The sequence below is a fragment of the Diabrotica undecimpunctata genome, chromosome 1 (assembly GCF_040954645.1).
Source record: "Diabrotica undecimpunctata isolate CICGRU chromosome 1, icDiaUnde3, whole genome shotgun sequence".
In the NCBI taxonomy this organism is placed as follows: Eukaryota; Metazoa; Arthropoda; class Insecta; order Coleoptera; family Chrysomelidae; genus Diabrotica; species Diabrotica undecimpunctata.
This window is the reverse complement of record NC_092803.1, coordinates 123,747,110-123,765,666: the sequence shown is the minus strand read 5'-3', so window position 1 is coordinate 123,765,666 and position 18,557 is coordinate 123,747,110. Positions and strand designations below refer to the sequence as shown.

The window sequence follows — 18,557 nt, the reverse complement described above, 5'->3', positions numbered from 1 at the left end:
GATGGAAACGGTTGAGCGAGGGAAGGCAGTGAATACTGTAGAATCCCTAAATATATATACAATAAATCTTTGATAGCTTATAAATTATGTAAACTATGATAGACAAATTTATTTATTTATTGCTCTTCACAAAGTACTTGGTAGGGTATCTTAGAGGATTTATGGTGGTTACTTAATAAGAAATAAAGTTTCTGGCAATTATGTGAATATTGCGAGAGACACGTATAATGGAGTAATCAGTGTTGGACAGATGTGGAAGATCCACCAATAAATTTCATGTGAAGTAGAATTACATCAGGACATCGGTAATTATTTTTTAATAATGTAAGGATTGAATTAATTATAAGGTTCTAAGATTATAAGGTTTGGATTAGATTCAATAAGCAAATTTCAAAGTAACATGGTACTAAATGTATTCGGATGATGTTTTATTTAAAAAAATTTATTTAAAAAATCTCTTTATGAAAGGTAATAATATAAAAACCCTATCGAGCTACATCACAGAACATTTTTAATTACATGTTCAATTATGTTCAATCACAGAACATCACAAATTACAACTTTAGCCAAACAGATTCACCCTTTAGCCACAGAATAAGAAACAATTGTTTCTTATTCTGTGCTTTAGCTATCAATTTTGTTGGTTTTCCATATTTTGTTAACATACATTATTAATATTTAATTACCTCTCTTCATCTACCCAACATGCATAAACTTATAACTTAGACAACTTATATTTCTTGTGTACAAAATGTTGTTTTTTCATATGTAAGGCCTAATTTCTATAAACAATTATAGAGAAAACCAAAAACTCTTCTATGGCGCATTAAAACAGCTCAGACAAAAGAAAGAACACATGATGCCGAATATAAAAGACAAGAATGGAAAGGTAATAACAGAAGAAAACCAAATAATGGAAAGATGGAGAGAACATTTCAAAGAGCTGACTCATACAGACGTAGACAACATAGTGGAGATACAAGAAATTAATGAAGAATAAAAAGTAGAACCCATAACAACAGAGGAACTAGAAAAGGCAATTGAAAGAGTTAAATTAGGCAAAGCACCAGGCAAGGATGATATCACCCCGGAAATGATAAAATTCATGGGAATAGAGGGAGTGGAGCATAAAAGAACTAATGAATGATATCATAAAGAGAGCAGAAATAACACAGAACTGGAAGAAAGACAATATACTACCAATACACAAAAAGGGCGACAAGAGAAACTATAATAATTACCGAGGTATTACTATATCAAGTATTCCTGGGAAGGTATTCGCAAGAATAATAGAAACAAGAATAAAAACCCAAATAGAACCAACTATGGAAGATACACAATGTGGATTCAGGAAGGACAGAAGCACGCAAGACCACATATTCACAATAAGACAAATAAGTGAGAAAGTAATCAATAAAAATAGAGAAATACATATATGCTTTATTGATCTGAAAAAGGCGTTTGACAGAATACAAAGAAAGGACGTATGGGGGACATTAAAGGAAAGAGGAGTTGACAGGATAACAATTGATGTAATAAAGGATATGTACAATAATAATACAAATACGGTGAGAACCAACAACGAGGAATCCGAAGAATTTACTACAAGTCAAGGCGTCAAACAGGGATGCGTGTTGAGCCCACTGCTGTTCTCAGTGGTACTGGACGAAGCAATAAAGAAAGCGAAGAGAAGAATGAGAAAACTGACATTAGGATACTGGCAAATGAAACAGACTCAACTATCAGAGCTTCTATTTGCAGACGACATGGTTTTGATAGCAGAAAACAGAGAAGACCTACTGAACAACCTTGAAATCCTAGAAGAATATCTGTCAAACATAAATATGAAAATAAATACAGAGAAAACAAAAACAATGATAATGTCAAATAAGAGAAAGACACACTCAATACAATTAAACGGAAAACAACTAGAACAAGTGGAACATTTTAAATACCTAGGAGCAATAATTGAATCAAACGGCAAACAAGACATGGAAATAAATGAGAGAATGGGACGAACAGGAAGCTTATTTAACACTATGAAAACAACATTTTTGGGGAAAAAAGAAATACCGGAGAAGGTAAAAACGGCAGTCGTTAAATCAGTAGTTAGACCTACAATCATGTATAATAGCGAGTTATGGACATTGACTGGGAGACAAAAATCTCGAGTCAATGCTATGGAAATGAGGTTCCTGAGGAAAATAGCAAACAGAAAGAGGACAGATAAAATACGAAACGAAACAATCAGACAAAACCTAAAACTAGAACCAATAAACGAAAAAATAGTAGAGGGGCAACTAAGATGGTTTGGGCACGTGTGTAGAATGTCGAATGAAAGATTATCAAAACGAGTGTTTGAAACGAGAGTGCAAGGGAAAAACAAATTAGGAAGACCAAGAGTTAGGTGGGTAGACGAAATCAGAAAAGAAGTTGAGAAGAAAGGATTGACATGGGAAAGTGCACGAAATCTAACACAAGACCGGATAGCATGGAGACAACAGTGCAAAACTTAACCCCACCAGCCTTACACCTAACGGTAGAAAGACTTAGGACTAAGTAAGTAAGTAAGGGCCTATTTCTACTTAAGTTATAAGTTACGTAATATACCAGCAGTATATTACACCAGTTATTCTCTTCACCTTGTATATCAAATACACACTTTCATACATCAATTAACATTTCACTCTGTAATAATAAAAAATAAAAAAACTCAACTTCCTACACATATCTGCTTTCCATATTCCAGGTACCAAATGTTGAAAAAACTGATAGGTACCTACGGCCTTGAATCAGATATCTGTATAATTGGTTGTCTACCTATATTCATAACTTTGATCAATCTTCAATCCACCTAGAATAATACCTAATTTATAATTTTTCCGGCAAACTTTCAGTGTAAATTCCACTCTGAATTTTCAACATATTGATAGGTAACTGAAAAATAATGAATGAAAAATAATAAAATAATTATATTATATTATTGGCTACTATCGCATTTAGACACATACCTTAGGTTCCATTGAGTACTTTGTTCAGACTTCCGTCCTAATATGTCATTTTAATTAGTTGCTGCCAACAAGTCCTAACAAACACTTCGTCCACAGAATAAATAACAATCAGAATGCCCACTCTCAGATATCGCCTTTGAAGTTTGTCAGCACGCGAACGCCATGTTTTAGACGGAAACATAGAATCGAATTAAGAAATTTGTGACAAGCTACGACAGAACTGTGATTTAAATTTTTAGAGATTAATACTTTAGTACATTTGAAATAATTTAATCTATTCTTCAACTAAAAGTACAAATAACATAGTGCATATTATGTCTGTAGTTGTCGTAAATAAATAAACCGGGTTAATTTGTCTATGCACACCAGATAAAATGTCACTGAACAGCACTGGTTCCGACTAAACTGATTGTTTATTATTCTATGCTTCGTCTACGGACTAGCAACACCAGTGGGGTACTACGTTGCCGTGTAATAAATTCTTTTCATAAGTTAAACATAATAGTGTTTAAATTACAAAGATGTAATTTAAAGTTAATCTTACTATATTTAAAGGGTTTTTAGCCACATATTTAGTGGCTTCAAACATGTAAATTCAGTCAGTATTAACTACGTTTGTAATAACCTTGGTCAAAATTTTACCTTTTACGTTTGCTATAGTTAAAGTGGTTATACTTATTTTAGGATAGCACTGATGATGGAATGTTTGTGATCTTTCATGGTATACAGCCGACTACAGAAATTTAGTTTCCTTGTGGAAGGTATGTTAGTTTGAAATAGTAAAAGGAAATTACAGCAAAGCTTGAAACAAGCAGCAGTTAGCCTATTGGTAAATTCTCAAACCATTGTATTTCTCGTGTTCTTACAACTTTATAAAATTCAGGTTCGTTCAACAGTTCGTTATTTATCTTTCCCTCTCACCATATCTTCTACACAGAAGTTTTTATTTTTATCTATTATGAGTCGTCTTATTTATAATCCACGTTTCAGCAGCATACAGGACAGTTGGTCTTAACATCATTTGGCATAACAGAAGCTAAGAGCATTTAACTCTGAATGTCTGAATGTCTCATCCACATATCCAGTTACATTTAATAATTTCCCATATATTTTTATTCGATGTGGTTGACCATTTAGTACTTTTTCAATAGCTGATTTGAATTTAAATTAAAGAATAATATTAATTAAATACAACCCTAACTCTTTGTTAAATAGATATTCCGTCTTTGACACTCTTTCCAATTTTTACGTTAGCGGTTTAATCCTAGTACAAGCTTTTGTTGCTGCGAATAGGATATTTGTCATATACTTTTGTTAATTTCATATCTTTGACTGTATCAAATGCTTTTTGTAAGTTCGCAAAGCACGTAGAGACGTACACGTCCTCTGATCACGACATTTCTTCATGCAAGACAAAGACAAACTGTGTTTGTTCACGATTGTCTTCACATGATTCCGATTTTGCTGTCAAGTATTCCTATAAAAATTTTAAGGGTGGCTTATTAGGCTAATTAATGGATATTCTGAGCATCTTTTTGCTTTGTGTTTTTTAGGAATCGCGATAAGTGCAGATCGAAGCTAGTGTGTTCGGATTTTACTATCACTTTAAGGCTGCGTGCACTCAGACAGCGGTGAGGCGTTCTGAGTCTTGCGTTCAAAGTTCTTTGTAAGTAGTACCTACGTCCTAAACATACACTGCCATCAGTCAGACCTCGAGGGACAGTGGGAACTCATGCGGTCTGGCGTTCTATTCACAGAAAAACAGAGAACGGAAGAACTTTTCTAGGTCATAAACAGAAAAATTAATTGATTTAGTTTAGACATCAGCACCCCAAGAAAACTGAAAAATAGACTGCTTCAGGGATCTGTCGTAGCTCCTCTTCTCTTTAGCCTGTTCTTCTTCTTGATGTGCCTATCCGTTACGAATGTTGGCGATCATCATGGCAATCTTTATCTTATCTGCAGCAGCGCGGAAAAGCTGCACAGATGTTGTATTGAACCAGATTCTGAGGTTCTTTAACCAAGATGTTCTTCTTTTTCCTAGACCTCGTTTTCCAAATATTTTCCTTGCAGGATGGCTTTAGCCTGTACATCGCTGATATACCAGATACCAGATCAAGGAAGTTTGGTTACGCCGACGACTGGGTCCTTGCAACAAGGTAGAAATCACTTGAACAAACAGAAGAAATCCTTACGGCAGACTTACACACAGTGGGAAAGTATTTCCGTAAATGGAGGCACCGACCAAACGCTACCAAAACAGAGGTTTCTAGTTTGCATCTAAATAACAAGCTTGCAGGAATAACACTGAACATACAATTCGAAAACACCACACTCGCCTACAATAAAACACCAAAGTACCTTGGGGTGACTCTTGACAGAACCCTATCTTTCAAGGAACATCTGTCAAAAACAGCGGAAAAACTTAAATCCAGAAACATCATCCAGAAGCTGTGCGGCACAACATGGGGAGCATCGACTTCCACCTTGTGATCATCTGCCCTGGGCCTTGTCTTTTCAACCGCGGAATACTGCTATTCAGCCTGGCTTAACTGCCCAAATATACACAAAGTAGATGCCCAATTGAACAGTACAATGAGAATGATTGCTGGTGTTATTAAATCCACCCCTACGCAATGGCTCCCAGTACTGAGCCACATTCCACCACTCAAACTACGGCGCATACACTCCCTCACTATTGAGTACAAAAAGATACTTAGTAACGAGATCCTGCCAATTCATCAACATATAGATGTCGCCAACGGTAACCGTTTACGCTCCAGACGACCGCCAATAAAACATCACAGATTGCTGTGGAAAATGAGTTCAACTTAACGACCACTTGGACTCGAGAATGGAGGGAACAACAAAATAGCAGCTTACCCTGCATCACACAAAAACCACCAGGTTTTGACTTACCACGGAACACATGGACTGTGCTGAAACGAATCAGAACCCAACACGGCAGATACGGTTACATGATGTACAAATGGGGTAAACGACCATCTTTACTCTGTGACTGCGTGTGACATTACAGAACAGTGTCCCACAAGATCCTATCAAGGCAGGTCAGTTCCTAATGGCGACTCCACAGTCGATAGAATATATAAATAAGTTAGATGTTCGTTTGTAAACATATATGTAATGTTTTATACAAAATATATGTAAATTTAAATATGAATGTGTCAAGTGCCATACGATAAATAAAATAAACTGTTCAAGTAAGTCATCTTAAGACCAGATGTTTCGCGTTACATTCCCGTCATCAACAGAACGGGACTGGTGGCTCTGAATCTAACTTATTTACTTCTAGAAGACGTCCTGGAGGTATTACATCAAGTGATATAATTAGAGAACATGCTAGTCTTTCTTCATTTACATCACAAGCAGTTTAAGAAGAATCGCAAACTTCTGAAGAATTCACCTATGATGAGATCAACTATGATGAGATCGTAGTATATATAAATCTGGATTCATATGCATATTTGTATCCGGATTTAATACTTTTACATCTTCAAATATTTCAGCAAAAATGATACTTAATTCTCCTTGATCTTCTTGCTTGCTGTTTTTATTTTTTTACTGAATCAATATACAAATTAAAAATCTACATTTATCTATATATTTACCTAACAATTACCTAATGTTTTTACAAACATTTTTATGTAACAATACCCATTCTAATCGACTGTAATTTATCTGTTAATATAGAATGCCAACAATTCTTAACGACTTGTTATAGATAGATAGATATGTTGGAAATACTAAGATCGCCTAAATACTCAAAAGAATAATAGTAAGTACATACTAGCCAAAAAGTTGCTGTAAACAATGAACTAAGTTATTTGTTAGTGACAATACATTTTGCCTTAGATAAATCACAGCCTTAAATCTTATCTTCAAAGTTAGTCAGTGTTAAAATATTAAAATTTAACTACTTAAATCATATTTGAAGGAATTGGGTTGGCAGTTTCGAGAAACTCTAAAGAGATTACACCAAAAAAAGGTAAAAAGAACATAAAATAAATTGTCGCTTAAATTTTCGCAGCGTTGCCGTTGATAAGAACCGCGAGTGTCATGGAATTAATTTAAGGACATACCGTGTTGCTTAAATTAGTGCTCGGAATATAACTCGCGTCCTCTTAATAAAGTGTTTGAAATTATTACTGAATTCCTCGATGCTTGAGCACGATGGTCTCCTCAACTTTTATGAACTCATCTCGCAACTTTATTTAAGGTAAATTGTTAAAGCGAGTCTTTTATTAACGTGATCGATATCGATGAATATTACTCATCAAAATCCAACAGCCTAATGAACTTAATAAAAAAAATGGAAAATAAAAAAGGTAAATCTTCTTTTATATTGTCATCTGTAAATACCTCTTGATTCTAATAAAAATATACTACTAAATAGAACATCCCAGAAAATGGAAATGTTTGGGATTACCTGTACGTGTATGAAAACTAACATTGAAAATTTTGTACAAAATATTTCAAAATGCAAAAAATTTATGTATTTATTATTAGAAAATATACTATTGAAAAATAGTCTGTGTAACTAGAATAATGCAAAAAAAGACTTTATTTCCACTTTTGTTAAACATATATTAAAATTTAAACATATATTTTTTTCCAACGAAGTTGAAAGTTAGAATGCAACAGAAAAAGTTAAGATGCGACAAGTACAAAGTTTGAGTTGTGTTTGTGGCTTGTAAATTGCTCTCTGAAAGAATATTTCCTTCATGGGTCTCCCCGACATTTCCAACCTTTTTTCTTTCTACTCCTAGATATAAGCCTACTCCAATTCTTACCGCCTATTTCTGTTTATTTGATCTCGTGTCCCAGATATTTGTAAGTGTCTGTTTGTTGTATGGTATTATTGTCGATAGTTATATTTCCAATCATTACGAGATTTGTCATAAGTTTAGTTTTCTCAAAGTTTATCTTTAATCCTGCTCTTTCAGACAGACTTTTAAGCGAATGTAGCATAGAAACTGTATCCTGTAAGTTATCTGCGATTAATACGACATCATCTGCAAACCTCAAATGATTTAATCTTTCTCCATCTATATTGATGCCCATATCTTGCCATTGGGTGTTCTTAAATATTGACTCTAGAGCTGCCGTGAACAATTTTGGTGAAATATTGTCTCCTTGTCTTACTCCTCGACCTAAGCTGAATCACACGAGATCAAAATAAACAGAGACAATCAAACAAATGAAATACAGAAGCGAATAGGCCTGACATGGGCAGCATTTGGCAAACTAAGCCATATTCTAAAAAGTTCAATTCCCATGTGTCTCAAGCGAAAAGTTTATAACCAATGTGTTTTGCCTGTACAAACTTATGGAGCAGAGACTTTAACACTCACGCAGAAATCTGCGAATAAACTAAGAGTTACACAACGAGCCATGGAACGTGCAATGCTGAATGTGAGCCTCCGAGACCACATAACAAACCGACAAATCAGGCAAAGATCAGGAGTTCAAGACGTCATCGAAAGAACCACGAGACTTAAGTGGAACTGGGCAGGACACTTAGCCAGAACACAAGATGGACGATGGAGAAGACGAATTATGGAATGGAGGCCCAGAAATTATAAAAGAAGCCGAGGACGACCACCGACTAGATGGACCGACGACATAAAAAGAGTAGCGGGAAACTGGCTACAAGCGGCCCAGTGTAGAGAACACTGGAAAGAACTGAGGGAGGCCTATGTCCAGCAGTGGACGGGATTGGTGATTGATGATTGCTGTTTAGGGCTGTCTAAATCCAATTATTTCCAGCGATTCTTTGGGTATCATCTCACCATCTCTGCTGAGCTCTTCACATTATTTGCTTAGATTCTCTTAAACGCCAAACCAATAGTACATATGTGCACCTATACGGAGGCATAGGCTGTGACCGGCGCATTGCCATTTGAGTTTAACTAGTCTTTCAAGAACTTCAGTCATTCGTATTTGTCTTTAGATATACTTATTCCTGTCTCTCTCTAATAAACTTTTTCACGGGTTATATCCACAGCTTGTTTTTTTATTTAAAACTTATACCTATATTTGACCTATATTTAACTATCAAAAGACGAAAACTTGAGTACTTAGGACATGTGAAGAGAGGGCAAAAATACGCATTATTACAACTTATTATGCAAGGCAAAATCCGAGGAAAGTAAAATGTGGAAAGACGAAGAATATTCTGGCTTAAGAACTTAAGGGAATGGTTTGAATGTAGTAATACAGAACTTTTTAGAGTGGCAGTCAACAGGGTCCGCATAGCCGTGATGATTTCCAACCTTCGATAGAAGATAGAACTTAAAGAAGAAGACCTATATTTGGACAATATAGGTATACACTAACAGAATCTTCTGTTCCTTAAATAATAGTGCCTTATACCGTATGCATTTTGACAGGCCCGTAAATAATATGATAATAATATAGTGGGTACTAACCATGCACTGTAAATTAGTAGACTCGACTAACTGAGACTATCCGAATATGTGGTTTTTTGGGAATAGAGGTAGGTTGCAATGCACATCAAAATGACCAATGGCCAATAGAAAACTAAAAATAGAGTTTGAAAACCACAAATCATAACAAATTCTCAAAATTATTCTGTATTCGAGACAACAAATACTTACAACTTACTTTTACCATACTATATAATAACTAAAGTTTTTTCGATCTACATTAGGAGCCAGAGCTACTATTCTGACATGTTTTGCTATATAGACCTATGGTTTTCTACAGCAGAATATGTTACAATTATGTGGTTGAACGACACTAATACAAGTACACAGTACAGTATAGTTTGTATAACCTTCTGGCCTAGGTCTAGTGTTAAGAGTTTTCAGGTCCCGCAAACGTCCATAACATGACTTAACGACCACTTACGTAGCTATGGTCGACGACTTTACGCATCTTCCGAAGCACAGTAGTAGCTCAGTTAAATTAGAAATTACAAAATTTCCTGCTGTCAGTGTCGGAAACCGAACCCGGATAATCTAGCTTGTTAAGGAAATAACATAGCCTCTGAGCTACGATCAATTTAAGTAAAATAGATATCCTATTAAATGACACAATGAGAATAACTACCAACATGATAAAACCAACCTCAGTTTTTAAACTGTCTGCAGTAAGGTTGTAATCCTTTAGCAATAAATGCAAAAAAGGCTTGTAATATAAGCCTTTTAACATAAATAATTAAACTTTTAACGTTTAATATACATGTTTAATAATTAAAGAAACAATGAACTGACGTGAACTGTATAAAGTTGAACGTGACCCTCTGCACGTGTTGATAAACATACATTGGCATTAAGGAAGTCACGAGCAGTTGGATAGTCATTGTAGATATACATATTAGAATAGTATTTCGCAATGTTAATGTAGGTTGTCCAAATGTTAATTTTTTTAAGTTAAGTCCGGTTAAGTCAATAATCTAATATAGTGAATATAAATACATTTAATATGAGTTTAATTAATTAAGGACCAAAGGGCTATAATTAATCAACCAACGCATTTGAACTTATCACCCAACGGATTCCACAACAGATGCCTACACTAAGTAACATCGCATCTCTATACTTAAGACCTGGGCATATATTAACCAGATACTGTCATAAAATATTGAAGACTTTCTCTCCATCAGGCTATCAAGAAGGTAAATATAAACAGGCTCCAATCTTGTACTTACCCAATGGAGCTGTTAAATTTTGACTTTTAGCTAACGGTCCAATGGAGTAGAAAATGGGTCACCGATATACACCCAATAGACACTGAACAGCATTTACACAAACCACAGATAAGATAAGGATACATCCTTCAGGTGTGGTAAAAATCACTATCCTCAAAGGTCACAAAAATTGCTCATGGATAAAGAATATAAGCGAGTGAAGAATCGTTTAGGTGGCCTATCTCTGCTTCTTTCTAATAGCTCGTGATCTCCACACTGTAGTTTTTTGAGTCCCCGTCATTCATTATGGCTCTCCTAGTTTCTGTGACGCCAGCCTTCTTCTTATTTCTTAGTTTCTAACTCTGTCTATGTGAGTCAGTCCAAGTAGCGAGCGTTCCATTTGTCTTTCGACTACTCTGAGTTTGGTTGCTTTAGCCTGGGTTAAGGAAAGTGTTTCGGCGCCGTAAGCCATGACTGGAAGCACATATTGGTCGAACGTCTTCTTTTTCAAATAATTTGACATGTTGCTCTTAAAGATGTCTGATAGAGCTCGATATGCGTTCATGCTAAAGTGATTCTTCTTTACAATTCAGCAGTTTGGTTGTTCCTAGCAATTTGGATTTTATGACCTAAGTATTTATATTTATGAACTAATCCTATTTCGTTTCAGTCGACTTTTGGAGTTTCGCTTGGTACCAGATTTGTCATGTGTTGTGTATTTCCAAAATTTATGTTAAAACAAACTTCGTTACAGACGGCATCTAACTCAGTAAGCATAGTTCTAATATCGTTTTAGTTATCTGTTAGCAGAGCAATGCTGTCCGTAAATTGGACTTTGCCGAAAAGCTTAAGATAGACAGAACTGAAAGAAATTGGGAAAGGCAAATGTCCAACTTTGGGCGCAAAGAGGTGTATGATGATGATGATAGAAGCTTTGATTTAATAAAGTATTGGACCTAATTTTAAAATTGAAAGTATAGGGAATTATAAGGACTTTAAAACGATATCTTATTTGACCCCGATTGGTAATAAAATATATTTAAATAATTCTAATACTGGCTTAGTGGTCAAAGTAAAGTAATAGAAAATACCGGAAAATGTGTTTGCCTTTATTTAAAAATCGACGTGCCGCTAGATTTTTCAAAAATTCTGATAATGCCTCTGTTTCGTTTTCTTCCGGCCACCCTGTATTTATTCCATATAAACTTAATATTTAACATAGACATGCCACAAAAAAACATTTCCAGAACCTTCTTAATAAATTACTAGTTCGTGAAAAGATTTCAAAAACGATGGAAAAAGTACTTTGACAGTTTACTAAATGAAGAATTAGGCTGAATACCAGTTAACCTTACGAATAAATAACAGCAAGCAATTTAAAAAATAAAGAAAGGTAAAGTAAACAGGACCGATTTGGGTAACAGGTTTGTATGATAAAATTATGGAAGTAAGACAAATACCAGACAAATGGAAAAGCAGTATATTAGTACCTGTTTACAAAACAAAGGAAATATACAACAATGCAAAAACTGCAGAGTTATAAAACTACTTAGTCACACCATGAAACTATAGTAGGGAGTAATTGATAGATACGTGAAGAAACCGAAATTTACAGACATAAACAATTATATGGTATTCATTGGTTTTAAAAGATTATATAATTATATAAAGTTCTTTAAGAGATTCTGTAGTGGATTCCCGGTGAATATGTAAATATTGTGAGAGACATGTATGAGTGAGTAATATAAAAATGCACCGAAATAAGAAGCAACTCAAAGTACGATTTAAAACAATTTTTTAAACGCAGTCTACAATATTCTTGAGATCAAGAATCACCGCCTATAGGAGATAATGCAATCAACACAAACACTTGGTCATCAACTAATGTAAAAAAATCTTAAAATAAGATCTGATATTCATGTTTTCGATTAGAAACCATATCGGCAATATGCGTTCAAAATTGTTGTGAATTAATGACATACCGGTTAAGAAAGTATAGACTAGAAAAAAAAAGAAAATTATGGAAAGGGGCCAAGATGAAGGAAAGGAAAATTTAAACATAAAAACAGAAGATGATCAAGTGTATGGATTTAAGAAGGTAAAAAAGTTCACTTATGTGGGAGTACCGAATAGTAGTAAGACGAACTACTACATATTATAAATGCGAGACGTGTGTGTTTAATAAAGTTACAGGCTAGCGGCTAAAAAGATGGAACCGTAACAAGCTAAAAGGAAAAGAAAACCGTGAGTCAGATAGATGGAAAAGGTTAACAAAGACTTAAAGGAAGTAGGTAACTTGGATTGAAGAAGAGAAACAAAACACAGCTGAAGATTGAAAAGTATGTCAAGAACTTTAGTGAAAAAAAATCATCAAGTATTTCAAATGTAACTTTTTGCAGCAGGTCTGCAAGACCTGTTATGCACTATAAATAAATAAATAAAACGGCCAGCTGATTGGAACTTTGGCATTGATTTAACTTCAAGGGGCTACTTACAGTTATCTGTAATTCAGACTTCAGACAGACTTGCATCTGTCACTTTACCTTAAAATACTTTTGCTATGTGTTGCCGCATATTCTTAAAAATCAAAGGCGCTCGTCGCTGGTTTACGTCGGCAAAGAGAAACAGTAAAAAGAACGGAGAACACGATTGGCACCCCATGTTAGTGTGAAATTAATAAATATTTACTTCTTGATTACGACCCCAATGAAGCATATCCCCATAAGGGTTTAGATAGTTTTGTCTACCAGTGTTGCCGGTAAAAATTTTAGTAAGTTGAGTAATTTATACAATTATAAAAATTCCAACTATTGATTGTTGGGATTGTATATATCCCTAGTCATGTCGAAAGGTTTGATAGGGTAAGTACGTGCTCCCAAATTTCTTTGAATCATTATAATTTATCTACCAACAACCGGGACTTAATGCGGTGGCCATATATTTGCAGTTTTGCTCTATCCCAGGGATTTTAAACCACAAATATTGAGGGTAAAAACATTATTCTGCGTTGCCTTGGTTCCCGTTTATAAATTTTGTCTTTTTCTATTATGTATTTTCTATTTCTCTTCGCCGATGAGGAACGCCGTTTCACGTTATATCTGATCACACCTTAATAGAAAATATTCTTAATTAAGTATATATCTGAACTTATAATTATTTTTCTATTTCAGACAAAAAATAGACATCGAAAAAATGGCCACCGGCCCTGGAGGCATCCCTGCCGACGCAATATATACAACAACGCCTCGCAGCGGCGGTGGAGGCAACATGCCGCAGCAGCATCACCATCATGGCAACAGTCCAGAAGCAATGAAGGTACGTCTCGCCGCTATGGTGGTGCAACCCCCCACTAGAGTGTAGCACTGCACGCTCGGACCGCCTCGCGTGTCCCTGCCGGTACTCGGCAGCGGTCGACCTGCGGCGGTCATCGAGTACAAGTGTTGATTGCCATTCTGAAAGATGTTTCTTAAATCGATAGGGTAATAGGACTTAACTAAATATATATTACAAATATTTGTCTTCAATTATCATATACAGGGGTTTACAAAGGTAACATGCTGATATCAGCAATGTCTTTCATAAAAATAAGGCTAACATATCTATATATTCATTTTGCGATAAACCTAATCAAGAAAAAAAATTATTCTTAATATTGCATTGTTGTTTTATATTTTTTTTTATGTTTTAAGAGTCTATATACGAAGTTGAATATCTTCAATAAAATTTTATACCGCCTTTAAAAACCATAAAATTTTCTCTAATTCTTACAAAAAGTACCTATGTTTGTTTTAAGCGGGGGCAGTGTACTAAGGCGTAGAACTGGTGATTTGTTAGTTCGCTATCTCGCGATAAACTAGCATATTGAATTATACAACTGGATAAATATATCTACAACAAACAGTCAAGTGACACCTAATAAAGACAGGTTTGAATTATGTTTCTCTCTCTCGTTCTTTCTTTTGTCTCTCTCTCTCTCTATCTCTATTTCACTTCTTGTATATTCGCGAAACTATACAAATTAATAGTTTCTCCATTGATTGCTTTGAAGGTATCATTTTTAAAACATTGCTGTTAAATTTCACTGGCTTATCCTCATAAGATCAAGATATTTTGTAAAGAGGTCTTTCTCGTAAATGCTTACTTACTCAATTCAAGTTTATTTTTTAAAGCTAAAAGAAAACTAATAGACTATAAGCCCATGGGACATTTTTGGAAGGTCATTTGACCCAACATGAATCACATATAAAACAATAACTTTAAAAACTATGTCGCCCATTCTTATCAGTACCTACTCAAAGCATGAGAGTTCAAATGAAGTGTTGCGCCTTAAATTTCTCACCCCTTCTCCAGCCGAAATATACGGCGTTGCAAAAAAAATCTAGATACCGATCCGAAATTTTATGTTTAAATGCCGTATTGTGTCAAATTGCCGAGTTTGCAGTTATAATATGCCGTTTGGCCAAAAAGTCCTCCACCCCCTTGAGTGGTAAATTTATCTTACCTTTGACTCACCTGTACCTATATGAATTGACGGCATAGTTTTTAAAGTTGTTATACATATTGTAGTATTGTTTTATATGTAATTCATAGTGGGTCAAATAACCCATTAAAAATCTCCCATGGGCTTTAGTCTATACTATACAAATGATAACTCCTCTTTGGACATTTAGACAAACAACATTTCGTTTTATTGTCCAAAATGTTACAGTCATGATACTCTGCTTTCCTAGACTCTGTTTAATACATTTAAAAGTTATTTTATTCTTGGTATCAAAGGTCCAAGATACACAAAAATGCGGCGATGGCAAAATGATTTTCAGGTGGTTCCATAATTCAATATTTAAAATTTCAGTGTGCAATTTCATCAAGTGATCCTCCACTTTTGTTTTTACGATCTCACTACTTAATCACACAAGCCCACCATACAATTCTTCTCTTATTATACTGATCTGTATAAGATTTTACAGTATCGTTTGTTTTATAGCTTTAACATTTTCATTTTTGTTTTAGATAATGTTTCCAAGCCAGTTTTAAAACCTTATGTAATAATCGAGTTCTAGAAGCTCCTTCTCGTGAAAGAGTATTTACTCCTAGTTTACCTTTATTTTTCGAACCAGAAAGTATTAAAACACTATAAATCCAGAATATAAAAGAAAATAAACTACAATGCAAGATTAGCAACAAAATACTAAAAAAATATGTTGATTTCGAAGAAATATTTTTTAAACGCATTAGTTTTTTAAGATCATTTATTTTTAGTTCATTTAACTCTGAAATATAAAATTTTTATTATGGTATAAATATTATATAACCACTAAGAATTTTTATCATTTAGCATGATTTTAAAAAAGACATTTTGTTATCAGTTTGATACTACTTGTTTAAATACCTAGTATATGTTAAAGAATAATGGATGTTTCTATACTGATGCTATAATGTAGTAAGTACTTCTAGAACTTTTTAATCGATACTTAAAACGCTGTAAAAAGGCTTGCTTAAACACACAACATATTTCTTTTGCACATTTTTTGTTAATCATTAGCTTAATGGACATGAAGCAGTAAGAAAGTTAACACCACGAGTCAATAAGTTATTGTTTTATATAATAATTTTGTTACCAGCAGTAACTTTTAATGCCGTTGTGTCATTTTTTACTCATCAGAGTAGGTACTACAGCTATCACTATTATTGATTTGATTTTTATATAACTAGGCTCTTCCATTTTGGAGCGTCATGAGTTATTAGTGACGGAAAAATCAAAAACGTGCTTTAAACTACAAAATAAAAGTAACAAAATTCTTTGTTATTTTGTCGTCAAATGTATTTACATCGTTTTAAACATGTGCAAGCCTTATGTCTAAAAATAGGTAAATGCTTTCATGGTGTGCCATTTTAAAAGAATTATACATAATATACTTAAAATAAACCTAGTTGCCACTTAAATTTAAAGTGTTATTAAATGAAAGCCCCCGATAAATGGATCAATATGGGCATATTCTCCAATTTTATTCGGTTACCAAAATAATAAAGATAAGCGAAAAAAGTCAAAAACAAACAAGTTATCTAAATTGCTTACGAGTGTTTTGAGTTTATGAAGAGTTCAAAATTTAGTTTTTTTAATAATAATTATACGATTAAATAAGTTAATAAAATACACCTGTAGTACAGCTGTAGATGCAATAATGGTTAACAAAATATTTATGTTATATGCAGAAAAAAAAACGATAATTATGACAGCAATTGTTAAAAATAGAGGTGGGAACGAATTATTTGAAAAGTTCAAAAATCCCACCAGTTGAAATAGGGAAGAGTATTCAGTAGGGAACAAAGTTAATACGAATTTTGAGTAAAATAACAAACTAGTAATTAAACCAGAAAAACACGTTTTTTTATCCGTAAACTATGATAGCTAGATATTGTATTAACCAATGTTGTTGAAGTAAAGAAGAGGAGCTTTAAATTAATTAGGGTCTGCCAGCACGGGATCAATTTCTGTACAGAGCGTAACTTTTTTGTTTATATATGTATATAAAGTTAAACGAACAAAATAACTAGGACAACTAGAATTTTGATAAAAATGCATTTACTTAAAAAACTTGTCTGAAATAACATTCTACCTGTAGGTGATAAAAATTATTAGGTATCTTTCTTAAGAAGCTTTATGTTGGGTGAGCTACTAATTTCTATCCAAAAACTGTTGTTAACCTTAATACTGACGCCTCTTACCATTATTTTATTTGGTATGGAAAATATACATTAAGGAAAGATAAATTCATACAAAGACTTTACAATAAGCAATTTTGCGAAGATTGTAGAAACAAAACTTTTTGTTGTAGTGCTTATCCCCTTTGAATATTTAGGCATAAGAAATTTCGATTCATTATATAGTTCTTGTTGTCATACTGTTCTTCGTCTACCAGCACTATTTCTTCTTTAGATATTACTCTATTGTATTAATTGTGGCATACCATATTTAAGCAATATATGCCGACTTTCTATTTTTTTTTAAATTCCATATTATCAGAGTCCAGAAAGAGTCACGGAGCAAGACACCCTGGCATCTCTTGGCAGTAGGTTACTAGGCCAGAAGACCCCAGTGCCGGATTAACGGTGTTTCGGCGAAAACCTTAACCACGGCTCCAGAGTAGTGATCTTACCACTCCAAAAACAACTTAAGTCCATATGATACCGTCACCTCAAACGAAGAATTATATTAAGAATATAATTTAACGTAAATCAGAAAAAAAATTGTTTAAGAACTGACTACTACCAAAATAATTAAAAAAAAAACAAAATATTTCCGTGAGGCCATAAATTAATTTTGGAACTTACCGGTTTTTAACTCTCGATAAAAAAAAACAAGATTTCAGATTGCTGGTTCAATTTCCTTCTCTGTTCTCCTGCTTCTTCTTCTTCATCACCTCAGAGATTAAACAGTGTACTTCCCTACATTCTTTCTTTCCTCTCTAATATGATTACCATGTTTCTGTTATCCAACCTGAAACCCATTCGCCTCTTGGAGTCTCCCCTCTCGTTTGCCCATCTCTGGCAATTAAAAATATGGGCGAAAGCGTCCGGCACTCCACAAACAGTACAGTGCGTCAAGGCAGATTTGCCTTTCACATTTTTAAGGGTACCAAAACTGCCATGTCTGGTCAGAAACTGCGTCAGGAAATAGTCTAGTTTGCTGACTTTATATTCCCATTACGACCTCAGATCGGGAATAAGCTCCTTCGTATACCTAGCCTTTCCCCTATCATTCGCCCATTTTCTCTGAGACTCTATCGTTCTCTCTCTTTCTCTCTCTCTCCCCCTCTCTCTCTCACACACAGACTTTCTCATCTATATTTCCATCCATCCTCCTTGCATACATC

The 18,557-nt window shown here is 34.2% G+C and overlaps 1 protein-coding gene across 1 annotated transcript in view; it reads left to right on the top strand.

Annotated features, from left to right (window-relative positions):
- Nucleotides 1-18,557, top strand: part of LOC140431542 (kin of IRRE-like protein 2) — a 1,293,538-nt gene that overhangs the window by 1,181,648 nt on the left and 93,333 nt on the right. The window contains exon 11 of the mRNA XM_072519445.1: nt 13,854-14,043. Coding sequence (XP_072375546.1) covers nt 13,854-14,043 — 190 coding nt within the window. Of the gene's footprint in view, nt 1-13,853 lie in introns of the transcript that reaches the window.